Below are 25,238 nucleotides of genomic sequence, written 5' to 3'. Positions count from 1 at the left end.
TCTTTGAATTGGCTCGCTTTTGTCAACTAATGTTTTACTTTTCATTTTCAATTTATGTGGCAAGAAAAGGCCAGTTAGGAATCTACAATGCCAACTGGTCTAACTGGAGCAAACGTGAGACCGATTGCAATGCAAATGCCTGTTTTGTTGGCAACAAAATGTAACCTTTTATAGGAGACTCGCACTAAACATGATAAGCTGTGAGTGATCCCTCGCCATTATAATTTCCCATACACACTTCTCATTTGTGGCACATCTACCATACTCAATCTTCCAGTCCAGACTCCTCTCTATTGAATTCTTAAGCCTTATCAGTTTGTTTCTAAACTAGTTTCAACATACTTAATGCCTGATTAAAGGTCCTTATTTACAGATGCTGATACAGGTCACCAGAACATAACAAAATCTTTTGTAGTGGAATCGCAGCTCTCCTGCATACTGGCAAAATGTCCTACAATGCAACTGCAAGACAAGCGACTCATGGAAGATTTGGGAGACAGGGAAATAGGCAGTTTCGTTCCCTCACTACTTGACTGTGAAACAGTCCAGCATGGACCATCATTAGCAGAAATAATTCATGTCAGCTCTGGTACTCGAGCTTTCATATCAGCTGCAGGCATAGAGAGTGATGCTAGGGAGATGAGATTATTTCAGAGTCCTCCCTCCACTCACAACTCTGTCTGCTGGCCACACCCATGTGACACTGTCTCCACTGCACATCAGCCCACATACGTCAACACCACCACTACATGACTTGGCAAGACATCGCCAAAATTAAGGTGTATAAAATAAGGGTAAGAATTATTTTCAGTAAAAAAACTGTAAAACTTAAATAATGAAAAAACAGGGTTGGCCCTCCCTTCACCGCTCTCTGTGGGATGATGTAATATCAGGCAATGTAGTGGAGGATGGAGCAGTGGCAGGCAATGTACTATCATACAAACGTCGGCTGCTCTATTTGTTTACCTCCACTCTCTGTGGCTGATGACATGTGACCGCTATTTGATATCTTGCCTGTTTGGTGTACAACTGACCTACTATTATATTGCACTCTCTAAATGTTAATGTCTTAATTTAACTTGTACATGATTACTGTTTTGTACTTGACTATCTAGGCTGCCTACGGGAACAGCTGCACCAGTACAAATAATGAATACAATAGTTCATTACTTTGCCTTTTAGATATACAGCTGACTCTAGATGTGATAGTGCTTAGCTAAAATCACATCATAATGTTTCTTGTTTTGATTTCAACTTCTTTGAAAAACATCTTCACATACTCAGACCAGGAATCTTGCCAAATGCAGAGGCCATTGTTACATTAATAAATGTATTGTTAAACAAAATAGACAAATACTTACAATTTACTATAATTATTTCCTCATTTACGATTTGTATTTTATAACGTATGTTTCTTGTGTGTAACTAAATTAGTTTGGCTTTTTCAAACTACAAAAATATATATTTTTTGTCAAAGTTAACGCTGCCACATTCTGTGGGTAATTAGCATTGCATTTTGTTGAATATCCTAAGCTGCAGTTGAATGAAAAATGCTATTCGTGTGTGTGTTTTTTTTTAATTTGGCCACCATCACCATTGGCGACAATCAGTCCAAATATGGAACAAAGATTTGAATGCCTTGCACATCAATGGATCAATGAGACTGTTTAGATATCTCCGGTGAACAAGGACGCATTCCACTGGCCATTCTTATTAAAATTGTCTTTGTGTTTTGGGAACCGTATCCACACATGGTTAACAACATGGTTGCCAAGAAATCCAGACCACTGGTATGAGCAACAAGATATTGGCAGCTGTACTTTCTAGAAGAGCTAATCATATTTTTGATTAAATACATTCTTACAAAAAGAGGCGGTCATTTTTAGTGATCTTATTGAATAGCAAAAAGTCACCATTCTTCCCACAGCCACCTTAAATGTTTTTAAAAGCTTGGGTTTCTGTCAATAGATTAAGCTTTACCTCATCAAGGTCCGCCTCTAGATACATTGACATTATCGATGAGTTAAAAATCAACCATCTTGTTATGTATTTTCATTTCATCATCATAAACAGAAAGAAACACTCAAACGCCAGCCAGCAGCCACCAGGTTAAGGATAGTTTCTCAATTATTCAACTGACTCGTACTCACTGGCAACTATCTGTCATGCTTCAAATACACATTAGTCACCCCCATACTCAGGAAACCCTCCGCTGAAGAATCAAGCCTCATACATTACTCATGCCTATACTCAAAATAAGAAATCTTCCACCTCCAACCCCGTCTCGGAAATACTGCATAGTCTCCCTTCTAACTTTTCTTCCCAACATAACTGAAGGACTGTATTTTATCAGGATTACCCAGTACCTCACCTACAACAACATCTCCAACCAGGGCTGCATAAATTACAATCCAATAAGAGTGCCATAACCCACTTTACTAACAGCATAATTTCCGCCCACCATAATCACACAGACGGAGTGGCCTATGGGGCAATCAAACAGTGCCCGAAGAGATGGGCTGACCATCTGGTACCAGTCCCATACAATGAAGTCGGGACTTGGTGTAATATATATGGTGAAGCAGTTTTAGTTACATGTGTCAACATTCCGATGCTATTACCGCCTCTCTGAGAAACTCCTGCGCTTCCTTCCAGTCATCATCGTCAAGTTCATCTGGCTTTTTGTCCCCCAAAGCGTAAAGGAGAGGGTGCTTCCTCAGAATAACATAATTCCAGTTACTGCCATTCCTTCATCTGTTTATCAACTAGACATCACCCCAAATGCAGACTACTGTACATTGCTAAGTAAGGAGCAATATTCTTCCTCTGAAGTATTTTGTTACTTTCTATAGACTTTACAACAAATTCCAGGAACCTTCCATTTGCCCTCTTTAAACTACCTATAGTTCACATTTAGAGGTGTTAATTTTAATACTGTAAGGATTCACCAGCTACATTATCGCCACCATTATGATTTACTGAAGCAGGCAAATTCTTTAATGTGGATGACTTTCTGACCACTGGTAGGACCAGCAGTAGTTCTCCTAGCATACCTTAACTTACTAATTCGACTGGACATACTATCATATACAATAAGCTGCTTGTGCCTCTATTATCTAATACCTGTATTTTGGTGCATATGTTGGTCATGCTTGCAAGTAAAAAAAAAAATTATGTTTATATTAATATATTTACAAAAATATAAAACATCTCACATCCCAAGCACAAAAATAATGCAGGATACAGGTTTAGGACTGAAAGCATGTATACCTTCTTTCAGGCTGGCAAGAACTTCTTCCATATCACACCTTATCTTGGTTCGGCAGTTCAATTTCTTATCCCAGAGAGTGGAAACATCTTTTTGACAAATCTCTTCATAGACCAATTTCACTTTTTTGGATTGAAGTTCATCTCTGCTTGCTGGAACAGAACCAGAAAATGGGCTGCGTTATTCTGGCTACTGCACGGTAAAGTATTTGCCCACAATGATTCTATATATGAATCACCTCAAATTTCTACACATCCATTTGCATAAATATCAGTGAACAAATAATAATTCAGAACTTTGCAATGTTTCATTAATGTCAGTTGCTATCTTATACAATCTGAGTGATGGCCTGCATCAAAACCTCAAGTTGTGAAATTGGAAAGCTTAAAAGAGAAATTCAGTTCTGAGGTTCAAGGAGTAAGGGTTTCTCTATTATGACAATACTCATACAACTGATAGTAGCAGCACTGAGAGGGTGCCCGTCTATCATTCCCTTCAGCTACCCAGATTAGGAGATCCAGTGTTAGATCAGCCAGCAGGGAAACTAGTGGATTACCCAGCAGGTGCAATTGCTGCTTTCAAGCTAGGCTAAGCTCTCAGCACTGTTAATGGCTCTCAAGGAGTGATGGGACAGGCTGTTTTACAAGGCCCTACCTTCAGAACATCAGCCACCTGCAAATACCTACAGCTGCTGAGCACTAGCAGCTGCATCCACCACCCAGAGCTAAATTGGCAGACTCCAGAAGAGTGGCGGCAAGAGAATGGTGGTGGAGCAGAATAGGCAAGAGGAAAAACTGATCTGGAATTAATGGGTGAAGTGCTCCTCCTTCATGAAAATGGTAAGAAGATTAGCTCTACAATGAGAAGATTTTGTCTAATCCTGGTCAAAAAGGATATGTTATAAATACCATTCACGGGCATATTGGCCCTATTGATAAAGGTACAACCACACATGTAGATTTGTTCATACTTAAATTTACTCTTACACTTTGTAGTACATTTTATACTTTAGCTCCTCCCATTTTCAAGTGTAAAGTTACTCCAAAGTGTAGACTTACATGTCCCGACCCCATGAAACCAAACGGATGGAGCTAAATTTACGAGTGCGTAGTTATTGGTAGTACATTTTTACATATAGGCAGAGCTCTCCACCACCAGAGAGGAGATCTCCCTATTGTAGAATATAAGAAAGAGTAATATAAGTTATTAAACTTAAAATAAAGCTGTAAAAATGTTTGACAGTAGAATATTAATAGAAACACATTCATAAATTTCTAAACCTACAAAAAATAAAATGTTACAGCACTATTGTTATCTTAAGTGTATTAAAATAATTAATTTTAATATATTTAATTGACACAATTATTTAAAGATGTATTTTTTAAAATTCTGCCTACATTAAAATTTATATTTTTATTAGTATGTATTTAAAATTACAAAAATGTATGTGTAGAATTATTTTAATTATTAACAAAAAACAATTTTATTTTGAAATGTTAAAATGTATATTCCATTGTATTATAAAACAGTAGTTATATTTAAATATATCTAATGTTTTAACATTTAATAACATGTGTATATATTTTTTAAATGCTGAAATAGGTTAATTTATTTTGAAGCTATTTCCTATAGCCTTTTATGTCCCTGCCCTGGTTCTGCAGCTCCAGAGATTAGCTATGTGTGTTACAGAACTTACATCATGTCAGAGATGAAGTGCATTTACAACTGTTTTGGGGTCTTTTCAGCTGCAGTACAGCAATGTGTGAATAGCAATAGGCTTACTGTTTTATCAGTGGGTGTCTGTCCTTTCCTATATACCTCTATCCTCCTATCTAAACCCGTCCCATTTAGTAGTAGGTATTCCAGATTTCCAAGGTCTTCCCCTTGTCCATCTGACATTTACTACTAAAATGTAGGTTTACATAATGTACAGAGTTCTTTGTATAGAAATGATAGGCCGGGCACAGTCCTATGCACAAAGGTTAGTGAATAGCATTTTGAGGAGCATAAGTAGTACTATTGTACTAAACATACTACAATGTGCAGTTTGTAAATAATGGCCATGCATTTTTAAATCATATCAGTCATTCAACTAATTAAAGCACTGAAAACAAAAACATTTTTATTGTGCTAAAGATTATGTTTTTAGACTATTCAAGAAGTATCGTATGTCCAGCATCTACAAGGAACATTAACCTCTTGCTCCTTCTAAAAAAGATTTTTTAAATGTGACAGCTTTTTTGTGATAAGATCAATATGTTCTATGTATGTTCTACGTTAGTATTACTGGTAAAACACTTACAGGACCACTGAAGATACTGGAGCACAAAATAACTTACCTCCATCATATGTAACAAACATAAGCCTGTTCAACTTAGCTTCATAGACAGAGCAATCATAAATGCTTCGCTATCATTCCGCAACATCCCAAAGAAGCTCATACAGGTATCTTTCAATTCACATACCTAGAAAACACACAAATGTAGATCTACAACTATGAGTCTCTATTCAGTCTACCCTGTGCTAGGAAAGTAATGGAAATGATAGTCACATGAAGAACAATGGACAACTCAAGGACTGCAGGTCAGGCTTCGAACCTTATCATAGGACAATAATCTCCATACTTGAATTACAAGAGCTTCTAACCTCACCTGTAGATACCATCTGCGCAGTACCTAACCTTACTTTCTTCACAGATGTATCCCAGTGGGCAGGCAGTACCACCATGGCCAACACAGTGGTGTGGCCCACTTCACAACCAGGGTATGGCTCCTGTCCCTCCCCCCAGGGGCAACTCTGTCCACCAGGACAGCGAACCACAGTGGCCACTGACAGCTGTCAGGGATGAGAGCCAGGCCCCAGGCCTTCCAGGGCTCTCCAACCACTGTGACTTTAGAGAGTGGGGCAGTAGCCCCAGGTGCATGGCACCCTTTGTCTACTCTCCCTACCACCAGGTCATGGATGGCAGCCTGACACTGGTCCTCCCCTCCAGGACTCTGTACCCTCCCCCTAAGAGCGGTACCCCCAGAGTCCAGAATTGTCATGGTGCTTGTAGAAGCAGTCCTGCACATTTCTCCCACCAGTGCATGGATGTTAACCTGCAACTGGTATCCAACATGGGGTCTGTACCCTCAGGTTGGACTGGGGGCAGGGGTGAGACATCCTTCCCCCTACCCCTCCTTCTGGGGTCCTGCACTCCCCCACTAGGAGTGCCTCTCCCCCAAAATCCAACATGGTAGGGGCACTGTTAGCAGCTGCCCCTCTCTCCAGGTCGGGGGGACACCCTGAACCTGGCCCTTCAACCCAGGGTCTGTACCCTTGGATTGACTGGGGTCAGGGGTGAGTCTCTCTCTCCCTTGCCCCTACTCCCAGGGTTCTGCACTCCCCCTCCCCCCACCATGGAGAGTACCCCTAGAAGTCACACCATGGGGTGATTGGGCAAAGCCCCTCCACCCCCCAATCAGGTAAGAGTTTATTCCCTGCACCTGACCTAGGGTCTGTACCCTCAGACTGGACCACTGCCTGGTAATCCAGGACTTCCTGGGGAGCACATCTACCCCCCCCCCCCACAGGGGAACACCTTCCCTAAGGGCTGCACTAGAGTCTGGCTGGAGCCGGTCTCCTGACCTCTGCCCACTTGGCAGAGCCTGGATCCCCTCTAGCCCAGAAATGGTATCACCAAGGTCATTCCATGGGTGCTCTGTCCTCAGAGCTCACCCCTGACCCTCCAGGATCTCCACTGGGGCCCGCAACCCCCTTTCAACCCTCTGCCTCGACTTCTGCACCCCCTCATTAGGAGTGGTACTGCCAGACACCAGAACTGGAAGGACGCTGGAGACAGCCGACCCCTCCCCCCGTCATCCCTCACCCAAGTTCTCCTGACACTATGGAAGCCCTCTCAGCAGATGGCCCTAGGGTACAGGCTAGGCTACCCTCCTAGCATTCACTCATGGAACCCTCCAGGTCCTGGGACTGGATCTCGGGCATCGTGGGACTCAGCCTGCCCCTATTCCCTCTCCTCTGAGACTGGACATGGGATCCCTCACTTATCCCACTACACTGGGACCTACCTGGGACACTGCAAGCCTTTCCCACCTCACCTGGTTGGAAAGTACCTAGACCACTCTCTTCAGGAGCACTCTCAAATGCCTCTTTAGACTCTCTGGTACTCACCCAGAGGTCTGCCTCCATGCCAAGTTCCCTGGGGTCAGAGAACTCACACTTCACCTGGATGGGAGTAGTTCTGGAAAATAAGGACTGGACATATGCTCTCCATCGATCACATCATACAGTCCCTCACATGAGTTAACCAAACTACCCTTCACTTAACCATCCAATGCCTCTGCCTCGAAAAAGTACCCAACATCACCCTCAAGTGACTGGTGAGAGAGTACCTGGCTGTTCCTGACACTCATCCCACACTCTTCTGGGGTGTCTCCATACCTCACAACCAGGACCTCTACCTGGGGGGGGGGGACTCCTCTCCCTGTCACTCTCACCTAGAGCCAGTAGAGTGTCCCTCCCACCACTAGGAATATGACTCCCCATGCCAGTTCCCCAATCCACCTCAGGGACCCTGCGCACCACTGGAGCTACCTCATACCCCTGAACCTCCTGGTGTATGTTAACCCCCTCCTTCAAGTTGGGCACCAAGACTCCTGGCATGTGCACTTCTTCCAACCTGGACATAAGACGTTGGCTGCCATCATCAGAACTGGACTCAGCCCTCATGGGTTCCCGCCTTCTCAACCTTAGCTTATGAGCCAAGAGCATCTTTTTCTCCTTTAAGGTCAGCCTTCTCTCCTCCATCTTCATATCCATCTTAAGCTTCTCTAACTCAGACTGGTGCACCCTCTCTGCCTCTCCGTCCTGTAAATCCCCAGGAGTCAGACCCTTGGATGACACACTGCTACCTGCCTTGGAGACACTCCTCCCAGACAAAACAGGTACATCCACTACATTATGAACATTCTGCAGCTCCTCGCCCTCATCCTCCTTCTCTGTGTGCCCCTCAGCCTCCTTGGCTGCCACCCAGGCCCTCAATGCCCTTTGTAGCTCCTCCTTCCTAGTGGAACTCTTGATTCAACAGACAAGGTCCTTAAAAAATTGCTTCAAGTTGAGCCACTGTGTACTCCCCCAGTTTCTCAAACTCAAAAACAGCCTTTGAAACCACAGTTGGCGCATCCCCAGATTGAGACATGTTGGTGAGTACTCAAAAAATGCAAAGTTCCAAAAGTAGTTCAGAGAGTTTCCAAGAGAAGTTCAAAAATCACAAAATGGAAGTAGAGAAAGTCCAAAAAGAGAAAAAGCCAAAACAAGTAATATGTGGTCACATAACGGTCTGCACTGAAAACAGCAGTGTACACTTAGTCACTGTATGTCAAGTACAAATACAAGTCCAATCCCAACCGCTGATCACCAATGTTAGAAATGGGGTCTCTGGTTGGCAGTAAGTTTGCACTCTGTCCAAGCAGGAACACTCACTGTAGTCAGGGCAGTGGAAATACAAACCTATGATAACCCCTGCTCACTGCATTAGTAGCTTGGCACAAGGGGTCCAGCTTACCTCAAAGGTAATGTGTGAAGTATTTGTACCAACACGCATAGTTATACAGTGAAAACACTATAGAATGGACACCACACCAATTTAGAAACATAGCCAATATTTATCTACATCAAACAAGACCAAAACAACAATAATCCAACATATACAAGTCAAGTTATGAATTTTTAAAGAGAAAAAGAGTCTTACTCCATAGTAAACAATAGAAACGTAGTTGTGTCAAAAATAAGGCCACACGAGCGAGCGTCAGAAAAGTCAGCGATGTGTTGATTCCTTACTCGCAAGTGAGGCCGTGCGTCGTTTCTTCTCCGGTCAGGTAGGGGATGCATCATTTTTCTCTCCTGCAAGAGAGCGATGCGTTGATTTCTGGACAGGGCACCGTGGATCCGCACACGTTCATGGTGATTTTGATGCCCAGTGGTGATGCATGAGAAATCCGACCACACGGTGATGGAAAACCGCACTGTATGGCATTAGTTTCAATTTTAACAGCCACAAGCGGGTGTTGTGTCAAAATTTTCCCTGCACGATTTCCTGTGCCTGGATTTCTGTCCTTGTTCTACCAGCTTCACCTTTCAAGGGCCCAGGGACTGGATAGAGCACCACTTGGCAGGGCGGGAGTCTCAGCAGAGAGTCCAGATGCTGGCAGAGAAAGCCTTTGATGGCCCTGAGACTCAAAACAGGAGGCAAGCTCAGTCCAAGCACCTGGAGATTCTTCGGAAGCAGGAATATACCACAAAGTCCAGTCTTTGTCCCCTTTCAGGCAGAAGCAGCAACTGCAGGCCAACCAAGCAAAGCACAGTCACAGGCAAAGGGGCAGTACTCCTCCTCCAGCTCTTCTCCTTGGCAGGCGTTCCACTTGGTTCCAGAAGTAATATGAAAATCTGGAGTTTGGGGTCCACTACTTATACCCCTTTCTGCCTTTGAATTAGGAAAACTTCAAAGGAAAGCTTCTGTTGTTCAAAGATCCTGCCTTGCACTGGCCAGGCCCCAGACACACACTAGGGGGATGGAGACTGCACTGTGTGAGGGCAGGCACTGCCCATTCAAGTATAAGTGACCACTCCCCCCTCCACTCTAGCCCAGCTGGCCCATCAGGATATGCAGGCTACATCCTAGCTCCCTTTGTGTCACTGTCTAGAGGGGATTTGCAAACAGCCCAACTGACAGTTTGACCCATGAAAGGGAATACACAAGCAGGCAGCATCACAGAATGGTTTAAGCAAGAAAATCCCAACTTTCTAAAAGTGGCATTTTCAAACAGACAATTAAAAAAACAACTTTACCAAAAAATGTATTTTTAAATTGTGCGTTCAGAGACCCCAAACTCCACATCTCCATCTGCTCCCAAAGGGAATGGCACTTAAAATATATTTAAAGACAGCCCCCATGTTAACCTATGAGAGAGATAGGCCTTGCAACAGTGAAATACGAATTTGACAGTATTTCAGTGTTAGGACATGTAAAACTCATCAGTACATGTCTCACCTTTAACATACACTGCAACCTACCCATGGGACTACTCAGGGCTTACCATATGGGTGCCTTGCATGTACCAAAAAAGAAGGATTGGGCCTGACAAGTGGGTACACTTGCCAGGTCGAAATGGCAGTTTAGAACTGTACACACAGACACTGCAGTGGCAGGTCTGAGCCATGTTTACAGGGCTACTCGTGGGTGGCACAACTAGTGCTGCAGGCTCACTAGTAGCATTTGATTTAAAGGCCTAGGGCACCTCCAGTGCACTTTACTAGGGACTTACTAGTAAACCAAACATGTCAATCAGGGATAAACCAATCACTAATACAATATACACAGAAAGAATATACACTTTAGCACTGGTTAGCAGTGGTAAAGTGCCCAGAGTCCTAAAGCCAACAAAAACTGGTCAGAAAAAAAACGAGGAAGGAGGCAGTTTGGGGATGACCCTGCAAAAAGGGCCTGGTGCAACACATAACATATAATCAAAGTTCTAAAAATGGTTGTGGAAATCTGGTTGTGACATTGAGAACAATAGCTCATCATTCCAGCTTGGCCCTGTGAGGAACTGGTAACTCCGACGGACGTAGGCACAAAAAGGTAGAATGCAGGGAGATACATTCAAGGAGATCATCCCTCCGCTCCCCACGAAAAAAGATCGCACTGTCTTGATGCAATCATAGCAGTGTGGAACCTAGTGATACCAGCCCAGATACACTAGTCAACAAGACAGTTTTAAAGTTTGCAGATTGTTAATGCTGTTTATTGCTAAATGAGAAGTGCACATTTTGAAATGGAAATGCCTCTTCAGCGAGCGTCGGTACAGTGTTCGGGACAATGCAATATAAACAAGTGCACTCAGGGTGACCATTAGCAAAAACACTTCCTACATGGTTGCACTTTGCAAAAGGGATAAATCATGCACATTGAGGAAATAAATCCTTCAATAACATAAGAGCATAACATATTATAACACACGTAGGCAAAACAGCCCTTTCTATCGCGACCACAATAGCTGCTCATTTCTTATGTTATCCTGTGAGGAAAAGTGCACATGCCCTTGCCAGTTATTTAAAGGAGATCTGACAAGCTTTGGGTTCAAATGTCTCAGAAACAACATTTTCGGGGGCGGGGGACAGGACAGATGTTCACAAGCAAGGGCCTGCTAATATCCATCAACAAGAAGGCGTTAGTTTGACTGGTGTTATGTCTTCCATTCTGCAGCTGTCTGCCAAGGCTTCCCAAGGTCACGATAAGGATCACACTGATTAGAACACAGCCACGGAAATCAAATTTGTCGTGTGTTCGTTCTCTTGCTTCCCGGAACAGAAGATAAGTTGCTGATGAATATTACATTGGGAGATCACAAAGTGTGTTGAAAAGGAAATGTCAAACAAATAAACTGCACTGATCACTGATGATGCCACTGAAAACCTGCGATAAAGAAAGAAGCGATTTGCGTCCTTTAATCGACAATTGTGAGCCAGGTATCCACAACAAACCAATTTACAAGCGATGGAAACTCTGGCACCGTTCCTGGCAATGCAGACATACACATCCAAGACTGCCAAGGCTAACATTGCCGGCCCTAGCATGGCCCTGTTTTTTGCAGCATTATATATCGCGAACTCGAACGGAAGGTATTGCAGCGCTTTACAAAAGCACCAGTTTCATTACACAAGGTCACATTCATCTTTTTTTTTTTTTAAGGCACTGGGAGATTAAGTGACTTGCCCAGAATCACAGGAGGCTGAACAGACGCCGAGACTTGAACCTGCTTCCAAAGTCGGCAGCTCTCACAATAACACCACATCCGATGTGTGACATCCCAATTCTGTCTTCTAGCATAGCAGGACAGGCCTCTCTGACTTTGCAGACCCTGCCTCGGCACCACACTGTACTTTCAACTGGTACCATTGGAAAAAGAACTCTTTCAGGGAACAGTTTTGTTAATCGGCCTATTCACTTTCAAACAGCCATCCACACACAATTATATACAAAACTATTGTACTGTCCCCCAGTCTGGGACTGTGTGGAGCGTTCCACGTAACATCAATATGAAATAATAATAGATGACACGAACAAGACACTGGCACCTGTTTCAAATTCCAGAAAGCTAAGAATCAGGTCTAATGATTAAGTCAGACACCTCCAGATTTTGAAATCCTAAGGGTTGTCACCAGTGATGTAGGACAGGAAAGAAACCTAAAGTGTTCTCTTGGGCGAGAAGTGAGGTGGAAGCAACAACACCCTAACTGTGGGCTCTGCTGTTCACAACTTTATACCTATCACCCGCTGCTCTTATCTTGCCAAAATACAGTCTCCTGTCCCCCAGAGTTCTGCAGAATGAAATCGCTGTGCGGGCTCCATTAAACAAAACTGAACAAAGTTTGTGTTCTTTGAGACTCTCACAGAAAGCTACACGTTCGGCACTAGTCATATGCCAAAATCAAACCAGGCTAGAAAAAGGCAAACACAAGGTGGCACACACTTTAAGTATGACAGGAACTCACGCTATACTCAAGGGTACTGGAATTATGCAATTGTGCGGCAGCAGAGGGTTTTCCGTTTAATTATGGATTTGTCACATATTCCATTATCTGCTGCATAATTGCACAACTTAACAAAAAAATCTGTTTCTAGCTCAAAGAGATCAAAAGATGTTAAAATGGTGGTGACCAATATTGTCACACAATGAAAACCCTATACAAAGTTTGGTCGAATTTCGTTTTTTTTATTAATGTATTTGGATGTTAACTGGGTACTAATGAGCTCAATCGTTTGCCCAGACAGTGTTAACGTGCAAAAATGACAAAATTATGAAGTAATACTATCACAAAGTGTGCACCATTAGGTTATATAACCTGCCTTTTCTTGCTGCATGATTGAGTCAACCCTACTTTTGTCCCCCCCTGCAATGAACCCCAGTGGCCCTGGTTATACTGTAGAATATTACAAATCACCAAAAAGTACATACAGCTCTAGGCAATATACAAGGTGCAAATAAGCAGGGTCCAGCGCCACTGTGCCACGCTGGCATTTTCCCCGTAGGCTGCTTTCAGAGCAGGATGGGCTGTCATGGCCCCGTAAGGCAACGCTGGTTGAAGTCTCCTTCTGTGTGGGGCTGATTTTGGTTTCCAGATCGGTCTTGGCACGTTCTATGTGTATACACCGAGAGTCTTCAAATAAACAAAGAAGCTGACAACCAGGCATTCAAAATTGTTTTCTTTTCCTATCACAGAACGACTCCAAAAGACGGAGCGGACTTAGATTTAGTAGGCCAAAACAGTGCAGTGTCTGAAAGTTTTTCTTAAGAGCTACTGAATGCCGGGATTGATTAACATAAAAGCTGCCTAGACTTGGTTCTACCTAAAGCCACTTTCATTCACCACCTTACACTTCCCGTCTCTTGATCTGTCTTGCTAGTTCTTTTTAATCCCTAATCTTGTTCCCCTCTGTCCTGGGGTCCAATCTTTCTCTTCATCCTCCTGTCTTCATTTCCTGCTTCTCTCTCTTGCTCTGGGTCAAAGTCTAATGATGAAAAATAGGTGCTGCCTCCCAAAAATGAATGCTGGTGTCCACCATCTAAAACCATTAGCAAAAAAGTAAGCATCATCTACGCCCATGCTTGTGTGTTGCACAGACGCCCAGCTCTGACAGCAGAACAAGTGATAGCATCTGGTTTTCAGTCACCATACACAGCAGGCTTCGAGGCACTACATGGCGTGGACTTTAGCCCACTGATACACAGAAGTTAAAATCCGAAAGAAATCCAAAACGTACATCGGGAAATACGAATAATATAACAAAAGCTGTCACATGGTCCCACATCGTGAGGATGACTATCAACCAGTCCTGTTTTTCACCTAACAGAGCTAAGCTTTTTGGGACTTAACAATTGAATGGGTTCCACAATAGGTATAATAATGCAGGTGCTACATTGTTTAGTGGCCAAGTTTTGCTTAAGTTTTAATAAAATGAAAAAAGAAAGAGATCACTGAATATGTACTGAAAAAGTATGTTTTGCTTCTGAAATGTTAGGTCCTTGCCAATTTATAAATTAAAGTCCTTTGCTGAATATGCTGATCCATAAACTTCCATTTTAAGCACTTCTGCACAATACCATAGTAAAACAACCCGTAGCTGCGTAGACATCTCTATGACCTACTCATCAGTAGGCATAGAATCTACTGCACATACCCCCTCTGACACATCATGTGGCGGTTGACACTGTCCCGCCTCTATCGTGTGTGAGGAGAGCTGAGAAAGGCAGGGAGAGGACAAAGTGTCAACTATCATTTTATCACCCTCTTGGGTCTCTGGAGACCCAAGGATGGGGATGGACCAACATCTGGCAGGGCACATGCTTCCGGACCCTGCTTTCCACTGTTCTGAAGTCAGAACACTGAAAAACAAAAAAAACAGTTTTTCTACTCCTCTGACGTCACAGCAGTGAACAACCAGTTGCCAAAACCATGTTCACAATAACTTAGATATCCTTAGATTTCCTTCCACAATTCTATGTGCCATTTAGCACAAAATATCCACGATGAACACATAGTGTATAAACAATTCCGACAACATTGAATTTCAGTACAACAGTGCCCTTCTCCTGATGTATGGCCAGTACAGTTAATGTTTGTTTTTTAATGCCCACCAAATGCAACCTCCAAAAGTAGCCAAAGTCAACTAGGATCTAGCCGTTAGAATATTACCTTTGCTGGAAGACCGACCTTAAATGGCTAACATTTTTAGCTGCACGTGTGTATTTATACAGCAAACATGGTGACGATAAGCTATCTGGTCTTTGTGTTTATCTCAACGCCTGTGTGTAGTGTGTGTGCTTTCCCTGCCTCCTGGGTAGGTCATTTCACATGGGTCCCCCTGCATATCTATATCTAACTGTGGCCTGACCTCTACGGATTACCACCTCTGCCTGACCAGGTCCTGTGAACGGGGAGACAGTATTTACACCAGCTGCAGCGCCCCAGTTAGATGCAGTTCAAGATGGCCCTGTGTCAGCTTGTCCTTCGAAGTGGTAACCTGTGTGGCCTGGACCTCGGTCTCTCTGTACAGATCACCTATAGGCTGTTCCTCACACTGTCTATCTATGGGACATGTGCAAAATGTTTTTTTCATACCAAAAACCACATTTGTGTTGATCAAGGTCTCTGTTTAAACAAAGGAGTGCAAATAAATTACTATTTCGAGTGCACTACGGCATACCTCCGAATAATTTTAATTGGAGAAGGGCGTATCTCATTGCAATGAGCTTCATCCTCTCAATCCCAGGTGTAGACATATTTCAGTAGGAAATGCATGTTCCTCAAAAGCTCGTCGACCTCAAATACTATTCCTTTCATTTACTTTAATTGGATTCTCCTGATAAAACACTGCACTTCACGCAGTTCAGAGACTGCGCAAGTTGAGGGGCACGGATGTCATGTAGATAAATTTCGCTTTTTAATGAAGGGTCTTTTTTGCTTGACCAGCGCAGTTTCCAGTGGTGCAGCAGGTGCAGTGGCACCAGGGCGCGATGAACCCTAATTACTGATGTATTTTGCAATTCAGGCAGAAAGCCTGGGGGATAATTTATTTCCCTGCACTGGAACCCATGACACACTGCCCACACCACTGCCTCCTGGGGCAAAACATACTCCAGGACAGTCACTCAAGGGTTCACAGACAGAGGTTTTGCGATTTTTCATTAGAGCTCCTCATCTATTTGTAAATCAGAGGGTCGCTGCACTACCACAGCAGATTGTTTTAGAGAACGCAACCCGTTCCTTGAATGACATGCAACGGGCAACGTCGTGTGGATTAACACTACCAGGTAAATTCAGCTGTTCAACCAGCCTGTGAACAACATGGCTTTATCTTGAAACCAGAACAACTGCCTGAACACTAAAAGACATATCAGTTGTAACAACGGCGGAAAAGCACTCATGCTGTGTGAGACACCCTCGGCCAGTCAAGAATCTTTTATCCACAGGCACCTTGCATGCTGGTTCTTGTAGTTTCACTTTATCTCCATTTATAAATGTGGTCATCCATGCTGCAGCATGGAAAGGAATGATAGCTAACCGCGAGCACGCAGGGGCCCAACTACCGTTGATGCTGTGCACTGGGGCCCGTGATCACTGCTGAATTTTACTACGCCATTAGCAGTCAAAGGCGCCAGTTTCCTCGTCTGAACCAGGACCTGTGGCATTCTGCTGACAACGCGGGCACCATGAGCTAGTAAGCAGTTATGAATTTCACGTTAACGCACCCTAAACGTCTACATATATGTGTTCAGCTAATTTAGCACTTTTATTATGACAACAGAACTAATATTTCAACAGACATTTGGCTGTATTTTGGAAACAGGCTTCACATAGTCACTAATCTACCACAACCAGAGTTCAAACCCTGCTGTCTGTAAAATAACCCACGCCATCAGCCTGGAAAGTCTCAGTCGCATTCCTGGCGCTTACCTTCTAGCTTCTGGTTTTCCTTCTCCATCCGCAACAGCAGGATCTGCTGATGGATAGCTTTCCTCCACAATCTCTGCAGATCCTCAGAATTCCTGCTGCCTCCATCTTGTTCTGGAGCGTCATCGTCCTGTGACAGGGAATCGAGTTCCTCCATGGCTGGCGCGAAAGGGGACAGGGGCAGCAACTCACTCCCATCAAACCGTTCTGCAAGAAGGGCGAGAGGTTCAGAGATCGACTCCAAGAAGCATGCTCGACAAACTCACCTGCCCGCCCTTCGACGGGCTAACGCTTTGCAAATTCCCGGCTGTGTTTCCTATGACCTTTAAAAGCAAGAACCAGACGAAGAATGACTTGGTGAGTTTTTGTAGACTTCCCTCTCTGGTCTGTCACAAATATAAACACTGCCTGTTTACCACTTCCACTTTTCACAGTTAGTCATGCCTCCCTGACACTACCTCACTCATATTTCTCGTTTGTAATTTCTTATCTCACAGGCAGCACTGGGACCTTTCTTCATGCCGGATGTTTAACATGAGCTGGAGAAAGAAATATTCTTGTTCAGGCAGGCGTGTTCTTACTATCTACCCCATAATGCTAAAATTAGATGCAGACACTAACTGGGCTAGACTTAAGGCCTGATAACGACCTTGGCGGATGGGATACTGCATCACAAACGTGACGGATATCCCGTCCACCGTACTACAAGTTCCAAGAGGATATAATGGAACTTGTAATATGGCGGACGGGATATCTGTCAAGTTGGTGACATAGTATCCCACCCGCCAAGGCCACAATCAGGCCCTAAGTGGTGTACCTGAATAAGATGCAAGCTGTGCCCTTGCGAATTTATGAAACGGGAGCGTAAGGGTTTAAAAACAGACAAATAATATGCGTTCCTGTTTTAGCACTTGCGTAAACAGCGATGGGCGCAAATAGCGCTTTCTTCTGCACAGATCAGCTTATTTTGCGCTCAGGTAACTGCCCACGCACAACAGCCGGCTCGGGTTAATAACCAGCGTAATGATGCAAAAAATAATCGGAGCGCCTTATTTACTCACAGATATGAATGGAATACAAAAACGCACACAATACCCGATATAAATAATATTTGCTAAGGGCATTTTTTAACTCATTATTCTTTGGAGCATGTCCACATAGCTATACCAGCAGAGTGTTGTTTGTCCCTTACTACATATATTACTTTTTTTGAATGACTTTTTTTTCATTTACTTCACACTATATTTACATTCTGTAGGATTCATTGTCTAACTAAATGAAGGTTTTGTTAAGAAGGATAACACTACAATGCAAATTCTTTCAAAAGTACAGTATGGCCACCTATAATGTAATGCATAATCTGCAGATCTTAACAAATAAATATTGTTTCTAGGAAAACATTGATTCCAAAGTTACTAAAAACGCGCCAATGAATGTTTCTGTGCAGTGAAAGGTGCATCACTCAGGTTGAATGGTCATCTTTCGATTGCTTATTGCTGTCTTTGGGTGTTAAACTGTTACCCATGTGGTATAATATCTTCCCAAAGGCGTTAATGGGTAAAAAGGCAAAATAATGAAAAAAAGTATATCAAAATGTGCCGCACTACACTATAAAATTTACCCCTTTTTGCCACGCAGTTTAGCCAACCCTAAAGCGCTAGGTCCTAACGTGCTGCACAGTATCAGTGGTCCTGCTTATAAGAAATAACCAGCAGTAAATCTAGAATTACATTTAAGTTTTGATAGACTATTAATATCCAATCTCACCTGTTCTTCCATTATGTTTTTATTCTTCTGTTGCAACTCCTTATGAGGGTGCACCAGTGTGGCATTTTTCTGAGGCAGTCGGATCCACGTTAGCTGCTGGCTCTTTGTTTTTACCCAGTTTTCTCTTTGATTTGCCACACCCTGATTAGTACCCTCAACTGTCCATGGACACAAAAAAAAAGACTGTCTGAAGGTATGCTGCCACAAAGCAGTCGATAGGGAAGTAATGCCTACAAGAGATTGTTACAAGTGCATGGTTTGCTAACTTTTAGACATGCATAAACTGGTTCTACTCCCTGATTCACCAACTCCATGTTCCAGAGTAAATCATTTCTCTCCAAGTCCACAAGTTTGGACACAAAGTCATGCTTGCAATATTTTCACACCTGCACTACATTACTCTTTACATTTTTCCAACCATGATTTGCACATTTTCCGAGTTTCATTACCCGAATTCTGTTTCCAAGATACCCAAGTACAAAAGCAATCCTGGGAATAAGCTCTCAAAGTGTTAAGCTTCTGCTTAGAGGGTGCCGCAGTAGCCAGACCCGTTCCCTGCAGATAATGCATGGTGGCTGTATTGTCAACAATTATCTTCAGGCAGAAACCATCAAGGCATGTGCTCAGGCTTTCTAATTTAGAATGAGTCTAGTTTTAGAGTAAGCTAGGTAGGCATTTTCTTTAGATTCTTCAGAAGATAAGTCCGTATTATGTACCGTAAATGTATGTCTGATATCTAACACAGACACTTATTGTGGCATCAGAGACTGTAAGTTGTTTTAGTCTTGATAAGAATAAATTCGTTGTGGAATTTTATGATAAAACTCACAAATGTCACTACCAAAACGTTAAAAGCCACAGGAACAGTGAAGTTAGTTTATTTCCCATTGCAACAGTATTAAGTAGGTTATTGAATTGCCTCATTAGTCCCTACAGGAACCTAGCACAAGGACATATGAGCTGAATTTGGCATTATGCTTTAAACCTGCCTGATATATGGCCTTTTGTCACAGGCCTTTGCGTTGCTTGCGCTTTATTTCTAAGACAGCATACGCTTAACATTATTGCAGCTCACTAGGCTTTGCTTGCTCATCATTCAAACTGCAGAGGACATCGAAGAAATGTATGCAACTACAACCAAGACCACCCACCCAGAATACACTTTCATTAATTGAGATTAATTGGTCAGTGGCTTGGAGCCTATGACTGGTGCCCAAGATATACGTGACGTTCACACTCTGCGTCTGAGAGCAAATGATTGCTAATAGCTGGGCCAAGTTAAGGCATTGTTGCTAAGTAGAAGTCTTGATCCATGAAAGGTAACTCAGGACATTGGTTCCGCAGTAACCAGACCCTGAACCTCTGCGCCCAAACGTTAGGGTACATAAATCAGGAACAGCTGTAGCATGAGGTTCCTACTTTACTTCCCTGAATCTTACTTACATCATATATTATTAGAAGGATCAAGTATAAGACCTGTTACCTTTACAAAGTAAATATCTATGGCTAAACATTCATAGTTGGATTGTATCTGGCACCAACCCTCACACCACTTTTAGACCTTATAGATAGTTAAGAACTGCTCCACCTATTTACCAAAGATGCACCAAGAAGTGTTAGTATTCTTAGTACCCTATGTCAGTTAACAAATTAATGCTGTGCTACTTTGGGAAAACAAGACATCCTCTAATTCGTACCAGGATCTTGGAAGTCTTTACTTGCTAGACCATTTTATGCAGGCCATAAGCACTTAAATATGTTACACTTCACAACGTTGCATCACAAAAGTAATATCTGAAATAGTGAAGATAGTAGACATTTACAAAGACTCTGACCAATGAGAACTTGAAGTACAAGTTATTTACCCTCGGTAACAAAATATCTGGTAGAGACATATACTAGTTGCAGATTCCTTACCTTAGCATTTCCCCCAGGCGTCAGACTGGATCCAGAGATTTTTCTGTGAGCAATACCCGTGCACGTCAGTAGGTGGCGTTGGTCGACTCCACGGGTGTCATTGACATCGTAGTCGCTATGATGACGTCAGGAGTAGTACATAGACAGCACCTTTGTGCAGTGATGTCAGTTTCCTTTAACGACTTTCCACGCCAAAGCGCAGAGCCACTAAGAACACTGAGATTGGTGCACCAGAGCTAAGGACCTGCAGGGGGAATCCCTGTCCCTAGAAATCACTTCACAAGTGGGGAGGATGGGTGGGTGGTAAGGAATCTGCAAATAGAATATGTCTCTACCAGATATTTTGTTACCAAAGGTAAGTACCTTGTACAGCTGATAGAGACTTCTAGTTGCAGATTCCTTGCCTTAGAATAGATACCTAAGCAATGCCATCCTCGGAGGTGGGCTGCGAACCAAGATCATACTAGGAAGTTCTGCAGGACGGAACGACCATAGTAGCCGTCCCGATAGACCTGACTGTCCAGGCAGTAGTGTTTAGCAAACGTGTGAAGAGACGCCTACGTAGCTGCCTGGCAGATATCCAGGACAGGAAGTCCGCGTGCTAACGCAGTGGAAGCAGCAGTTGCTCTGGTGGAATGAGCACACAAGCCCTCAGGGGGTTGCTTCTTGGCCAAAGCATAGCACATTTTGATGCAAAGAAGTACCCATAGAAAGATGGTAAGTTTTTGCACCTCCTTCCCTTTTTTCGCACCCACATACCCGACAGAGTTGATCGTCCACCCGGAAATCTTTAGTACGATTAAGATAGAACACCAAAGCTCTTTTTGGGTCCAGACGGTGGAGTCTCTCCTCCTCAAGAGAAGGATGTAGGGGTGCGTAGAAAGTAGGCAGGGTGACGGACTGGCCTACATGAAAAGGCATAACCACCTTTGGAAGAAAGGAAGCTTTAGTGCACAACACCACTTTGTCAGGGTGCACAGACAAGTATGGAGGTTTAGATGAAAGGGCTTGGAGCTCACCCACCCTGCGAGCAGAGGTGATGGCAACAAGAAAGACGGTTTTGAAGGTGAGGAGCCGTAAGGGACAATTGTGCATCTGCTCGAAGGGAGTACACATTAAATAAGTAAGGACAAGATTGAGGTTCCACTGAGGCATGATAAATGGAGTGGGAGGAAATAAATGGGAATCTACTCGCAGTAGGAGATTTAAAAGGTGAGGGCTAATCAGTTAACTTAAGGAAAGCTGAAATGGCAGATAAATATTCTTTAAGGGTGCCCAAAGCAGAGCCCTGCTGGGCCAAAGAAAGAATGAACAAAAGAACCTTGGATAGAGGGGCAGAAAGGGGAACAATAGATTTGTTGGTGCACCATGCCACAACTTTATTCCAACAAGAGGCATATACAGTTTTGGTGGAGGGACGACTGGCTGCCAAAATAACATTGCAGACTTAGGGTGGAAGATCAAAAGTCAACAACTGTCGCTGCTCAATCTCCACGCATGAAGGCGGAGGTTGGACAGGTTCGGGTGAAGAACTGTCCCCTGTTGCTGCAACAGAAGATCCGCCCTAAGAGGCAGTCTGAGTGGAGGATTGATGGACATGCTCAATAGCTCTGGATACCAGACTCTCCGTGCCCAGTCTGGAGCCACCAAGATGACTTAGGTCCGGTTGTTCCTGATCTTCTTGAGAACTCTGGGCAGAAGTGGTATAGGCGGAAAGGCTTAAAGGAGGCCGGAGTTCCACTCGAGACGAAAAGCGTCTCCAAGCGAGTGCCACCTTGAAAACTCCAACGTGCAAAACAGCTGACATTGCACGTTCTCTGCAGAGTGGAACAGATCTAACCAAGGCTCTCCCCAGTGCTGAAAGAGACCTTGCGCCACCTCCGGATGGAGACGCTATTCGTGGTCGGCTGTGCATCAACGACGGAGTTCGTCCGCTCCGGCGTTGAGAGAACCCGCCAGATGTTGAACCACCAGGGTAATGCCCTGATGTTCCAGCCATGTCCAGAGGCGTAGTGCCTCCTGACAAAGGGTCCAGCACCCTACGCCACCCAGTTTGTTGCAGTATCACATAGCAGTAGCACTGTCTGTGAACACCTACATTACTTTCCCTTTGAGAGAGGGAAGAAATGCTTTCAACCCAAGCCTAATCGCCCGGAGCCTGAGAAGATTGATATGGAGTCCAGACTCCACCGGAGACCAGAGGCCTCTGATCTCCGCCTCTCCCATGTGGCCGCCCCAACCTAGAAGTGACGCATCTGTCACTATAGATAGATCTAGTTGGGGAAGTGAGAGGGAGCTGCCGTGGATCCATGGCGGATTCGAAAGCTACCACTGCAGGTCTTTTGCAGACCCCTCCTAAATCTGGACCATGTCGGAGAGATTCCCCTGATGCTGCGCCCACTGGAACTTCAAGTCCTACTGCAGAGCCCGCATATGCCATCTGGCATGTGTTACTAGGTGGATGCAGGAGGCCATGAGGCCCAGGAGCCTCAGAGTCAGTCTCACCGAAACCCAAGACCAAGGCTGAAAGATCAGAATCATAGCCTGAATGTCTTGGACTCGCTTTTTGGGAGGATAAGCCCGAAACTGCACTGTGTCCAGAACTGCTCCGATGAAGGGGAGCGTCTGAGAGGGAGTCAGGTGTGACTTCGGCATGTTTATAGTGAACCCTAGCGTGTGCAGGAGGTTCCCCATAGTCTGAAGGTGGGAGACGACTTTCTGGGGAGAATCTGCCTTCAACAGCCAGTCGTTGAGGTAGGGGAAGACTGATACCCCTTATCTGCGCAGATGAGCTGCAACCACCGCCATCACTTTTGTGAACACCCGAGGGGCGCTGGTAAGGCCGAAGGGGAGCACAGTAAATTGAAAGTGCTCATGACCTACCACGAATCGTAGGTAACGTCTGTGGGCAGGGAGGATGGGGATGTGGAAATGAGTGTCCTGGCAGTCTAACACTACCATCCAGTATCTTGGGTCCAAGGCACACAGAACCTGAGCCAGGGTGAGCATTTTGAATTTCCCCTTCTTGCGGAAGTAGTTTAGGTCCCGAAGGTCTAGGATAGGACGTAAGCCTTGTCCTTTTTTCTGCACCAGAAAGTAGCAGGAACAACAACCACAACCTATTTCTGGCACAGGGACCTTCTCTATATCATCCTTGGCCAAGGGAGCTGCGACTTCCTGGAAGAGAAGCACCAAATGATCCTCTGGAAGGTGGCTGAAGGATGAGGCATGGCTGGTGGAGCAGATTCCAAAGGGAGGGAGTAGCCCTTTTGAATGCTCTACAAAACCCACCTGTCCGTAGTGATGGATTCCCAGTGGGGCAGGTGATGAGGAACCCTGCTGCCATCTGGATGGGAGTGAGGGGATGGACTAGGGGGTTTGGAGGCTGCAGCGGGGGCAGAGGAGGACTGGGCAGACCTCTGGTTCCCTGTCCCAAGCCCATGTGGGATTCCACATCCCCGGCCACGTAGAGGCTGGACAGCATGGGTGGCATGGTGGCTGGGTGGAGGACACGACAGGGAGCCCCCTTCCATGGCCACAAATGGGGTGAAAAGCGGATTGCTGGGGACGAGGGGTAGAGGAAAGACCAAGGGACCGAGCCGTTGCCCAGGAATCCTTGAATCTCTCCAAAGCCGAGTCCGCTTTGTCTCCAAAGAGTCAGGAGCCATCAAAGGTCATGTCCATGAGGGACTGTTGGACATCCCCCCCAAAAAAACAGAAGTACGCAACCAGGCATGGTGTCGCAAGGCCACCATCGTAGCAACCGATCTGCCCAGAGAGTCGGTCGTGTCCATCCCACAAAAAATTGTGAACTTCGCCGCATCTCTCCCATCGTTCACAGCTTGGGAGACAATAGCATGAGCCTCCTCCGGTATCTGTGGCAGGACTTGCACAACCGTATCCCACAAAGAGTGGGTATAGCGGCCCAAAAGGCATGCAGTGTTCACAAACCGCAGCTCGAGACTGGAGGATGAAAACAACTTATTACCAATTGTTCCAGCCTTTTTGATTCCCTATCCGCGGGTGTGGAAGGGAATGCGCCTGAAGAAGAGGAAGCCTGGATGACAAGACTCTCAGGGTGTTGGGACAGGAATTTAGGGTTGTTTGGAGCAGACCGATGGCAGTGTGCGATAGTCCTATTCACAGGAGCCCCTGTGTTGGTTTTGGACCAAGTACCCAAAAGGACAACGGTGAGGGCTTCACTGAATGGCAAAAAGGGTTTGGATGTGGAAGCCCCTGGCTGAAGCACCTCCGTCAGCAGATTGGACTTGACCTCTACAGTCAGCCGACGCCGCTCCGACTCAAGAGTCGTCGGGGATAAGGAGCAGGTCGATGTCAATAGTGGGCACTACCGACGTCAGGATCGTCGACAATCAACCCGGTGCCAGGGAAGGTCTCAATGGTGCGACCGGTGCAGATCCACAAGCGGATCCAGAGGGGACCTCGGCAGCCAGAGCCGAAGCTGCCGGCGCGCAACGCAAAGGCCCCTCAACCGAACCCCTTGGGCCCGACTGCACCGTATCGGGGTCGGTCCGCCCAAAGATGAAACGCAATTCTTTAAGTTGGGCGAGGGTGTTGCTCCGGGTCAGGAAAACTCGGGGGAAGCGGATCCAGACGCAGGCTCCAAGGACAGAGGCCTTGAGCGTCGGCACTCCTCCCGCGTCATGTCAGCCGAGAGGCAGGGCGAAGTCGGAGAGTGATGGGACCTCTTTGACTTCTTCTTTTTCTTACCTGCACCTGAAGATTTTGAAGACGACGAGTGGTGATGGCT

At 44.8% G+C, this 25,238-nt stretch overlaps 1 protein-coding gene across 4 annotated transcripts in view; it reads right to left on the bottom strand.

Annotated features, from left to right (window-relative positions):
• The window catches only part of TBC1D4 (TBC1 domain family member 4), a 599,835-nt gene that overhangs the window by 46,973 nt on the left and 527,624 nt on the right, over positions 1-25,238 (bottom strand). For 3 of the 4 annotated variants that reach the window (XM_069205277.1, XM_069205279.1, XM_069205278.1), the window contains 2 exons: positions 16,787-16,990; positions 3,271-3,420 (listed from right to left, as the gene is read on the bottom strand). In XM_069205277.1, the coding sequence (XP_069061378.1) occupies positions 3,271-3,420; positions 16,787-16,990 (354 nt within the window). Of the gene's footprint in view, positions 1-3,270; positions 3,421-16,786; positions 16,991-17,432; positions 17,442-25,238 lie in introns of those variants that run through there. The other variant, XM_069205280.1, reaches the window with a different exon arrangement.

The sequence above is a fragment of the Pleurodeles waltl genome, chromosome 8 (genome assembly GCF_031143425.1).
Source record: "Pleurodeles waltl isolate 20211129_DDA chromosome 8, aPleWal1.hap1.20221129, whole genome shotgun sequence".
NCBI lineage: Eukaryota > Metazoa > Chordata > Amphibia > Caudata > Salamandridae > Pleurodeles > Pleurodeles waltl.
The sequence above is the reverse complement of the archived record's forward strand: the minus strand, read 5'-3'. Positions and strand labels throughout refer to the sequence as shown.